Source organism: Lactuca sativa, chromosome 1, assembly GCF_002870075.4.
Source record: "Lactuca sativa cultivar Salinas chromosome 1, Lsat_Salinas_v11, whole genome shotgun sequence".
Lineage (NCBI taxonomy): Eukaryota > Viridiplantae > Streptophyta > Magnoliopsida > Asterales > Asteraceae > Lactuca > Lactuca sativa.
In genome coordinates this window covers 131604704-131616362 of record NC_056623.2, presented here as the reverse complement: position 1 = coordinate 131616362, position 11659 = coordinate 131604704, and the positions used below count along the sequence as shown (strand labels likewise).

Here is an 11659-nt window from a genome sequence, read left to right as displayed (position 1 = left end):
CGATCCTATACCTATGATTTTAACGATCTACCCAAAATACGTTCCATATATAATCTTGTTCGTTTTTTATGCCTATAATGGTAGGATGATACGATCATCTGATCAAGATCGTAATAACAACATTGATGGAAACTATAACACTCAATAATATTCTGTAGACACTATAACATTGAAAACTAGAGATTTGGAAGTACAACGATGAATAAAAAAGCAGAAAGTCGAATATGAGGATGAATGGGGGCAAGAAGTTTTTTAATATTTACATATTTTTAGTCCTTATTGAATTGGTATAAACTTAATGTTTAATTTAGAGAGGGTATTTTAGAAATAATTATATAAAATTTAGATTTTAGATAACCTTTTAAAATCAAATAAATATAAACCTAATTATATTAGAAATTTTGATACATATATGATTTTTATTGTTTTAAGGGTATAAAATTAATTTTAAAATTTATAAAGATATATAAGTAATATTATAAATTTTAAAGAATATAAACCAGTTTTTACAAGTTATTTTTAATATGACATTTGTTTAAATATGTGAAACCATGTAAGAAGGCTTTATAAAATATTTCATACAAATATAAAAAAAAGAAAATAACTTTAAAAAAATAAGGTTTTAAAACTCATAAACCATCGGAAAACGTGTCTGATGATATTATTTTATTAAATAAAGGTTGTAGAAAAACAATAAGAAGTCAATAAAATACAATGTTCTAAAAAGATTGTCACGGTTTTATCATGGCTCCAAGGCTTATATTTATTGTCAAACTTTGAAAAAATGACGTCTTAACTCACATATGTATATAAAAATGAATAATAGTAGAAAATACATATAAAATTATTAATTATATACAAAATTGTCGTATTAAGTCACACTTTACAAACGATATGATTCGCCACGACTCAAAAACAATTGAGGCTTTACATTATCGTCAAGTCATGTCTTATGTTATTTAGAACCTTCATAAAAACAACAATAACAAATCACCGACAATCATTATGGATGCTCCCATATCATATTATTTTTTCATATAATATTTTCACTATCTTTATTTAGGAAAATCCTATGATCATAAACTAAATCTAAGCTTATCAATATTTATATATGATCAGCTTATATTTGAAGATTTTATAATAAAATTGGATCGAGGTCGAAATATTCTAGCAAAATGAATTTCCTTTCGTAATTACTTGTAGCATCTACCCTACATAATAAAAGATTAATTACTATGTCACATGTCATTCTAATATGAGTCATTAATATGTTATCTGTCATTCTAATAGCAATTGCTCCATATTATGCAACTATCTTCTTAAATACTAGTTGTAAAACTCGTGTATTATATGGATTGATTAAACAAAAAATTAAATATTAAAATGTAAACATTCAGTATTCCAAAAATGAATCTTCATTTATTATAGTTAATTAAATGAATCTTTATTTATTATAGTTAATTAAATGAATCTTCATTTATTATAGTTCATAAAATCACTTTTAAAAAAGAAAAACATAAATCAGAATTCCAAAAATTAAGCTATTATATAAAGATAGAAAAATTAAAATTCATGATAACAAATAGCTTCCTTTTTTAAAATCACACTATATCACAATTAAATGAGGAGGCATTAATTACTATTCTGTTTTTTTCAAATAATTAAGTTTTTTAGTTTTAAACAAAAACAAAATATTTCAGAAAAAAAAAAAAAAAAAAACACATTACATTGCATCACTTAAAAAATCACACTAAAATTTATTTTAAAAAAAAAAACCCTACAACCTTAGAAGAAAAAAGAAATTTAAAAACAGAAAAAATAAACATAAACAAACTACATTAAATCGTTCTCCGAAAACTCGTCATCCGAAGGATCCAAATTAAGGTTAATGTGTTGAATATCATGGGAAGTCGTAGTGTAGCCTCTACCGCACCCAAACCGCAATGAAAGGGTGGCGTTCCAACTTATGTGGCATCGGTGATGTGGTCTCTATCGCAGCAACCCCCACCGGTTTAACAACTTTTTTATAGTTTACAAAACTAAAAGTTTGCCATAGATTAAAGGCTAAAAATATTATATCAGGATCATAGCCCGAAATCCTTAGATCATAGTAAAGATCTTTCTTGAGAATTGGTCCTAGTCTACTATGATTGTTTTTCAATTGTAAGATGTTAATATCATCCTGTGTAGAAAATGTTTTACAAATCTCTCTATTTAGCAATTTTAAACATATATCATATTAATATTTGATATTTGGGAGTAAAATAACATTATTTGATACTGAAAAATCGATGAAAATTACTATGTATGTAGTTACAAAAACGAGAAAATTTATAATTAGTAATTTTTAAATTTATATTATCTATATAGAATATTAGTTTTAAGTATATAGAATATTAGTTTCAAGTTAACAAATATGTAATATAAGTTATTATTTCAAATAAAATAAGACATTATATTATAATTATTATGATTTAACAGAATATATGACTGGTATAGCTATTATTATAAAAAATATTCAAATTATGTGCTTGTGGTTTTTGAAATTGGAAATTTTTGAGAGTTAATATCAAAGTTAAAGTTGACAATGGGAGGTGATATATGCTTTGGGTTGATACACTTATCAAAAATGGTTTCATATTTTATACTTTTCACTTTAATCTGAGAGACTACAATAATAATAGATCTAAAAAATTAAAACTTCCTTTTAATGGATTAATAAGATACATAAAGAAAAATAAGTCAATTGCACAATAGTTATTATATTATCATAAAACTGTCATATCTTGTGTACAAATTATTCACTACGTTTTTTTAATTTTTATAATTTTAACCATTGAATTTGTCAACCAACTTATGAGCTAATTTTTCGGTGTTTGGCGACACGATATGTTGACGTCCAAGTATTTCCGTTATATGGCTTTGACGTATCAAAATATGAAAATATAAAATTAAAAAAAGAAGCACAAAAGACATTAAGTTATAATTTTTTTTTTAATTTTGACATTAAGTTTTCATTTAATTTTTTTTTAGTTGTACACTCCATTAAAATTTGAAATAATTTTTTCTTAGTTTCGTTCAATATTGACTATTTTCCATTCAAAACAATTGAAACCGTCTTTTATATATATATATATATATATATATATATATATATATATATATATATATATATATAAGAGTTAGATATGGAAAATAAATAATTACGGCAACATATATTGGAACCAATAAAAGCATAAAAACATATCACTTTGAAGTAACTAAATAAATAACTTCCATAGTAGATTGCTTATGAATAAAGAATGGACATGTATCACTTGATCATTGGTTTCAGCATATGTTGTTGTCATAATTATTCATTTTTCATTGAACATACTTTTATATATATATATATATATATATATATATATATATATATATATATATATATATATATATAACTTATTATCTTAATTTTAATACTATGAGCTACATACTATATATACATTTGAAGTCATGGTTAAAAAAATGATACATATATTTATATTACATGGCTACGTTCAAACTACATATTTAGAATAAAGTTACATATTTATATGTTAAATTATATGTTGTAGAAAATTATGTACTTAGTAAAAACTATGCTTACAATATACAAAATATATGTGTACTGTAAGACTCTGTTTAAAATGGAGTAATAAAATAATAAACTCGAAACCTCAAGATGAAAATTTATATTTTATATTATTTTAAAACGGCCCTAAAATCCATAATATTGAGTGGGGGTTGGTTTCGAAGAGCCAAACGATATAATTTGGACTTTCGGTGGTTAAAATGTAGTTTTCAGAGTAGTTTGTAAAGAATTTTGAAGTTTGAAGGCTGTTTGGTAAATTATGGATGTAATTTGAAAATGATTTCAGAAATCGGGGTGTGTTTGGTATCATTTGGACTTAATATGAAAGGATTTTGGATGGCTGGGGCTAAAAGGGTAAATTATGTACCTAAGTGGAAAAGGATTTGTTATGGAGGGGCTATATGTTTACTTCTAGGAGTTGAATTGATACGGATCTTGGATGTTGGGGGTTGCTTTGCAAATTTTAGCCTTGAATTGAAAAATATTTCACAGGGAGGGACTAAATGTGTTAAGTGTGCATAAGTTTTGAATGGAGTGGGACTTGAAACTCGTCACCTTCTCTCAATGTTAACCCTAACCCTAATAAGCCTTCAGCCGCCACCATCGGTTTCGCTTACATTCCGATCATCCAGGCCGCCAAACAATTGCTGATTCCAGCCAATGACGCTACCGTCAACGAGAGCCTTCAACCATCCGGTCCTGACGTTCCTTCTGCCACCGCACCATTCCTATGGAAGACGGATCCGCTGACGAACGATCATCGTCCTGTTGCTGCCGTTGTTGGGCTGTTCCGACGAGATCACAACAGCTCGAATCGCTTCTTCTCCCTTGGTGTTCGTTCAGACATGTCGTCTGCCACCGCCTATACGATCCTTTTTGATGTTGTGGTCAACATCTGCCACCCCGAGGGAGGCCATTATCGGTATTTCAGCCCGTGCGCTGCAAGTAGGTGTATGTATTTCGGTGTTTTTTATGTCGAGAGTGTGCTCGTTGGCTAGAGAACCGAGAACGATCACCATGGTAGCCAACCATGGTGGTTGTCGCCATTTCTACACTCCTACCGCCACGAACCGTCATGTTGGGTGGTTGTGCACACGAGTTACTGCGTGTGTGTGCATGTGTTATATTGTGTGTGTTTTTATTTTGAGATATTAAATTGTATAATCAGATTTTTAGCCGGAAAAACCCATCACCACCACCATGAGGTGGTGGCTGCCACGTTATGCCACCATTATGCCGCCACCAGCCACCACCTTGGGTGGCGGTGTGCTATTTTGTATGGTTGGATTGCTTTTTGGAATGTTTTAATGTGCCTTGATTTAAAATCATAACCACCATCGTGAGGTAGTGGTTGTCGTCGTGTGCCGTTGTCGACCATCTCCGCTCGAGGTGGCAGTGGGTGGTGCTCAACCTAATGATACCCTAACTGATCCAGTGAAACCCTAATCAGTCTAAACCTTAATCTTTGGAGCTAATTGGCTTGTATTTAGGTTGGAAACCCTAATTAGGGTTTGGAAAACCTTAATGTCATGAAACCCTAATTTTGGGAATTGATCAGGACCCACACGGGAGTTATTTACTAGACTTAAAATATTAATTAATGACTCTTTGCAATTAACTTAAGGCAATATTGGACTTAATGGATTAAGTTGGACCACTTAACCCTAATCATCATTTTATGTGAAAAAACCTAATTGGGTTTGGTTCTTATTGGGCCACTTCTTGGACTGACTTACTGTGGGCCATCGTGGGCCAAATGGGGAACATGCTTATGGACTAAGGAAATCATTGGTCCTTAGGATAAGGCCCATTGGAAAGGCTCGGGCCCAATTTGGAAAATTGGGCCATAATTGGGCCTTGATGATTATAAGATATTGGGCCATCAGAATGCCAAGTGTTTGGACTAAAATAAATGGTTGGGCCTTAAGACAAGCCCATATAGAGGTTTGGGCCCAATTTGGAAAACCGGGCATATGTTGGGCCTTGATTGATTATTTGGCTTTAGGTTTCAGAGTTTAAGTTTGGGCCTTTGTTTTGAACCAAACTAGGTTAGGGGTAAGAGAATCTCCTTACCCCAAGTATGGAGTTGTGGTTATGCATTGGAACCCAGTTATTAATTGGTTGTCATTTTGATGTTGACAGTTCGGGAATCTATCAACCAGTAATGGGAGTTTTATCCGTGGGACTTCAGCAGTTCCATGTGAGTCTCCTCACCATACCAATGGGTCTAAGGCACCAAGGCCGGCCCATTTATTTAGTTATGATGATTATTGGGAATGTGCTATCGATACATTATGTATTTATATGAAGATCGTGTGGGGGTTCCCATGACAATTAGTTATATGATGTACGCTAGTTGATTGTGTAATATTCGGTATGCTAGTTGTTATTGTGATACTTGCAAGGAAGACCTCGAGGGGTTCCCGGGGCACCTAGGTGTAAGACCTTGGAGGGTTTCCACGATATTCTAGGTAAAGACCTCAGGGGGGTTCCCGAGGCACTAGGGTTTAAGACCTTGGAGGGTTTCCGTGGCATCATTAGTTAAGACCATGTGGGGGTTCGCATGACATTGGCTTAAAACCATGTGGGGGTTCCCATGGCACCCAGAGTAAGACCCTGGAGGGTTTCCAATGCATCCTTATATGTTTGCATGTCTAGCTTATATGTTTGTATGTATGGTTTGATTGGTAGTTAGTGAAGACCATGTGGGGGTTCCCATGGCAGTGGCTAAGACCCTAGAGGGTTTCCAGGGCACCCAGAGTAAGACCCTGGAGGGTGTCTAGGGCATCCCTAAATGTTATATGCATGACTTTTGTACTGGATACGGTTTATATGATTATGTGTGTAAGACCCTGGACGGTTTGTACGGCATCCTATGCATGACTTATATTGCTTATGTGATTGATATGGTTTACGTAACTGTTATAGTTGATATGAATTATGTGGTTATGTGGATTGTGTGGGGTATGCTCTGGGGAACTCACTAAGCTCAGTGCTTGCTTACAATTTTGTTTATGGTTTTCGGTATCATTGTTTTGAAAAGGAAGGGCTCAGTTTGATCGCAGCACACATACCCATGTTTTCCGCATTATGTGATTTTGTGATGAACTCTGATAAATGTTTTTAATTAGCAATGTTTTTGGAATACTTGGATTAAAAGATATTTGTGTTTTGACTATAATAAAAATGAAATTTTTACCATTAATTTTTGGGTCGTTGCATGTACATATATAAAAATATCGATTTTAAATCCAAGAAATACTTATATATAGAATTTTAAACATAAAAAAAATATGTCTAGTTTTAAATAGAAAATAAACAATCTTAAACAATATTGAAAAAATAATATTGGATTTTTTAAAACAAATGGAGTTTCAAATATGAAAGGGTCTTACTATAGACATACCAACCTACAACACCAACCAATATTATTAGGTTTATTTTTTTAGGTGAATGACAATAAGTTATTATAATATCATTAGGTTTACATTTTAGGTGAATGATGATAAGTTATAATTATATAATTATCGATGACTTTACCTTTACGTCATTATCACAATATAATTATTATGTGATCAACTTTTATTATTAGTTCATTATTACATAATCAATAATTATTATTTAATAATCATATTTTTATTACTAACTTTATTAATATTAATAAATTTAAATTTAAATGTAAGTTTTTATTAAGATAAAAAAACAAAAATAATATTGTTTTTATAATATAATAACTTATATAATATTACAAAAAATAAAACTCCAAATAAATTTTCATAACCTTATATCATTTATTGTAAAAATAATACCATAAATAACTTTATTATTATTAATAACTTTTAAACTTATTTATTTACAAGATAAGATAAATAAGAGAACAATAATAATAATATTATTTATTCACTAGATAATAATATAAATATTATTGTAGAAAAAATATATTCTGCACAACTCATCCTCAATCACTTTTTTCATTTTTTTTATTTAATTTCACATTTTACATAAGAAAAACTGAGATAAGAATATATAATGTGGGCTTACCTTCAATTAGTTACACATATTGAAGAATATGACTAAACATTATATTAGGTCTATAAAAATATATTTGGTGTTTAAAAAGTAAAATATATAACGTACGACCCTTAATGTACGTCACATAGTGGATCCATATCATATAAACATTGTTATAGGGTATAATTCTCATAATCCGAACTTTTCTCATTAGGATCATTAAATAGGTACCAATAAATAAAAATAGACCAAATTTGAATTTTTTTTTTTTAAAAGAGTAGCAAATTTTTATATTTGTTTTTAAAATGAATAACAATTTATATTATATATATATAAATATAATTTTGATATTTATTAGAATAAACATAAAATAAAATATTTGAGTATATATATATATATATATATATATATATATATATATATATATATATATATATATATATATATATATATATAGAGAGAGAGAGAGAGAGAGAGAGAGAGGTTAAGTTCTAATGAGATCAACAACCTTTTTTATGATTTATATGATATTTTTTCAAAATTCATTTTGGATTTATCTCATATCGAAAAAGTATATATAAACATATGTAAATTAATCAATTTTTAACCTCTTTCAATATTGGTATTCGAAAAAAAAATCCGAAAAATTGAATCTGTACATTTTTCATGATTAAAATTTCATTTTTATGAAATTTTTTTCAACAAATCATGTTCTATATTAACATCTTAGTCAATGAAGATATTTAAAAAAAATCGAGAAAATGTTAAAAAAATGTGTATATATGCACAAACTCAAATGTGAATAATTTTTCAACATTCGTTTTAAAGCTTATCTTATATCGAAAAAATAGCTAAAAATATGTAATTCATCAGTTAATAACCTCTTTCCGTATTGATATTCAAAAAAAAAAAATTTACATAAAATGTGCACGATATACACATATACACAAAGTAAAATTATGCATATATACATCTAACAAAAAAAAGATTTATGTAAATTGTGCACCATATGCACATATACACAAAATAAAAATATAAATATATGCATATTAATGTACAAATGAAAAAAGTCTTAATAAGTTAGCACACTGCTATAGAACATGATTTTTTGAAAAAAAAAATTCAAAGCATGTTTTTCAACTACTGTGCATATCGTGCACATTTTAAGTTATATGAAAAAAATTGAACATAAAAGTATGGATAGAGGTTAAAAAATGATGAATTTATATATTTTTATTTGTTTTTTCCTATATAAATAATCTCTAAAATTAGTGTTGAAAAAAGCCGAACTTATTGATCTTAAAAAAATTGATGATCTCATTATAATCTCTCTCTCTCTCTCTCTCTCTCTCTCTCTATATATATATATATATATATATATATATATATATATATATATATATATATATATATATAAGGCCCGACCCTTATATTTCAGAGACCTTGTGCGAAATTAAAGTGACTCCCCATAAGTTTTTTGTAAAATATTATTAAGTTTGTTTGTTACTATTAAGTTCAAAGTTTAAAATTGTTAAAAAAACATCTGGTAAACTTACTACTACAATTTCTTTACTCATTAGTAATCCGTTGTAATTGTTACAAGCATCTTTAAAAAAAAAAAAAAAGTGGATTACTATTTCGTAAAGATCTATTTTCTTGCATTTTTAGAAGAAAAATTTATCTATTACACTTTCACAACTAATATTATCAAGAAAATTGTTCTGAGTTGAAATTAAAGCAAAAACGTTTAATCTCTCTTGAGACATCCTCAAAGGCAAATAAGATTTTAAAAAATTTAGTTTCGAAAGACTTTTTTTTTTGTGTTGATACAATAGTAATATGAACAATTAACAAGATTATGTATATTACATAAGAAACTAGATAAATGTTTATTATTTTTAAGAAATTCTGTATTCTGGTAGTTGTATTATTTTCAAGATTATGTATATTACATAAGAAACTAGATAAGTGTTTATTATTTTTAAGAAATTTTGTATTCTGTTAGTTGTATTATTTTCAATTGGTAAGTTTTTTGGTAACAATTTTAGTTCGTTGGATAAATTATCTACGTGGAGATATGACTATTTTGCAATCTTTTTTCAAGATTCTTTCAAGTTGCCTTTAACGCACTAATATTCAGTAACTACTACTTTTCTATTGTGAATAAGAAACCAGAAATTTCTTGATATTGTTTGTATTGTTCAAACTTTCGTTTCAATGAACCAATAGTTTGATCAACTGCATACACTAAATACAGAATCATGAATGACTATTGAGATGAAAGTTCATGTACTGATTCTGATGATCCAACATTACTCTCATTAGTTTTTTACTTCTTCTTATCTTATCTTTCTCAAAAACACCGAATCTATTCCTAAATAAGAAGTTATATATATATATATATATATATATATATATATATATATATATATATATATATATATATATATATATATATATATATATATATATATATATATATAGATTGAAGTTGTTTGCTCAGATTATGTAAGTTAGCCAAAATGTGTTACCATATAACTATATTAATTATAAAGTCAAATATATCAAGTTCATATTATACTATCTTTTTATGTCTCTTCGTGAACAAGTTTATACAAAGATTCATTATTTCAAAAACTTAAATCCTTATTGGTTTTACACTTTCAAACCTATTTTCCCACTTTAACATTTACAAAGATTTTAAAATGAGACATTGTTTGGGCAAAGTGTCTTTTAAAATTAATGATTAGATTTTCATATATTTTATTATATTTTTTACTTAAAGTGTTTTTCATAAAATATGAAATCGTATGTTAGAATTTACATTAAAAAGTACTTGTATTTTTCATTAGATATAGACATTTTCTTTAAACTGATGATAAATTTTATAACTTATTATTAGATTTTATTTTTTAATTTTTATTTATCTTTTTCATAATTAAAATGAATTTAAGATTGCGAACAAATGTTATATCATGTATGTAATGTATATAAGTAACTGACACCACTAATTTTTTTTAGAGATAATATATAAAGTTGACTTTAATAAAAATACTAACATCATAACTATTATAACTATTGATTTGTACCAGAATTTGGAAGCCTTAAATCGCAGGCCTGTATGACCCCTCCAGACACACACACACACACATATATATATATATATATATATATATATATATATATATATATATATATATATATATATATATATATATATATATATATATATATATATATATATATATATATATATATATATATATATATATGTGTGTGTGTGAAAAAGATAATATAAAAGCTTACTGGAGTTGGTTGATGGTCAATTCATAAAAAGTCCAAGTTTTATATCATGTTGTACAAGTAAAATTGTATGATTACTATGAATTTGAATGTCGACGATTTTTTTCATTGGTAAATCTCATGTTTTATTTTGTTACCATGCTACAAAGATAATATATAATGTTCAAACGACGTCAAATATTTTCTGCAGCTTTTCACACATAAGGTACTAATCACCTTGCTCGAGAAAGAGGCAAGAGTTTCAGATATAAAGTGTTCAAATTTAAGTGTGTGCTTACCAACTGTATTTCCTACTAGTTCTTCAGCTTCCTTCATTGATTCGAAGATAAGATATATGTTGGCAGAGCGAGAGCGGGAGAGAAGGGAAAGAGAATTGAGTTTATAAGGGCGCTATTTACAATTCAATTATCATCACCATCGTTTATATATATATATATATATATATATATATATATATATATATATATATATATATATATATATATATATATATATATATATATATATATATATATATAGAGAGAGAGAGAGAGAGAGAGAGAGAGAGAGAAAGAGAGAGAGAGAGGTTCAAATGAGAACCACAGAATATTAAGAACCCTAAGAACCTCATTAGTTAGTAAATATTTACATGACATTTTTATTAAACATGTAAAAATCCTATTTTTTTTATCTCTTGGATACAAAAAAGGCAAAATTGTAATTTTTGCAGTATAATATTTTCATTCTTATATG

The 11659-nt window shown here is 27.7% G+C and overlaps 1 protein-coding gene across 1 annotated transcript in view; it reads right to left on the bottom strand.

Annotated features, from left to right (window-relative positions):
• The window catches only part of LOC111909388 (probable purine permease 10), a 16046-nt gene extending 4708 nt beyond the window's left edge, over window positions 1-11338 (bottom strand). Inside the window, exon 1 of the mRNA XM_023905202.3 lies at window positions 11206-11338. Within this exon, the coding sequence (XP_023760970.1) occupies window positions 11206-11242 (37 nt within the window). The 5' untranslated portion in view covers window positions 11243-11338. The remainder of the gene's footprint in view (window positions 1-11205) is intronic.
• Between the last annotated feature and the right edge of the window lie 321 nt (window positions 11339-11659).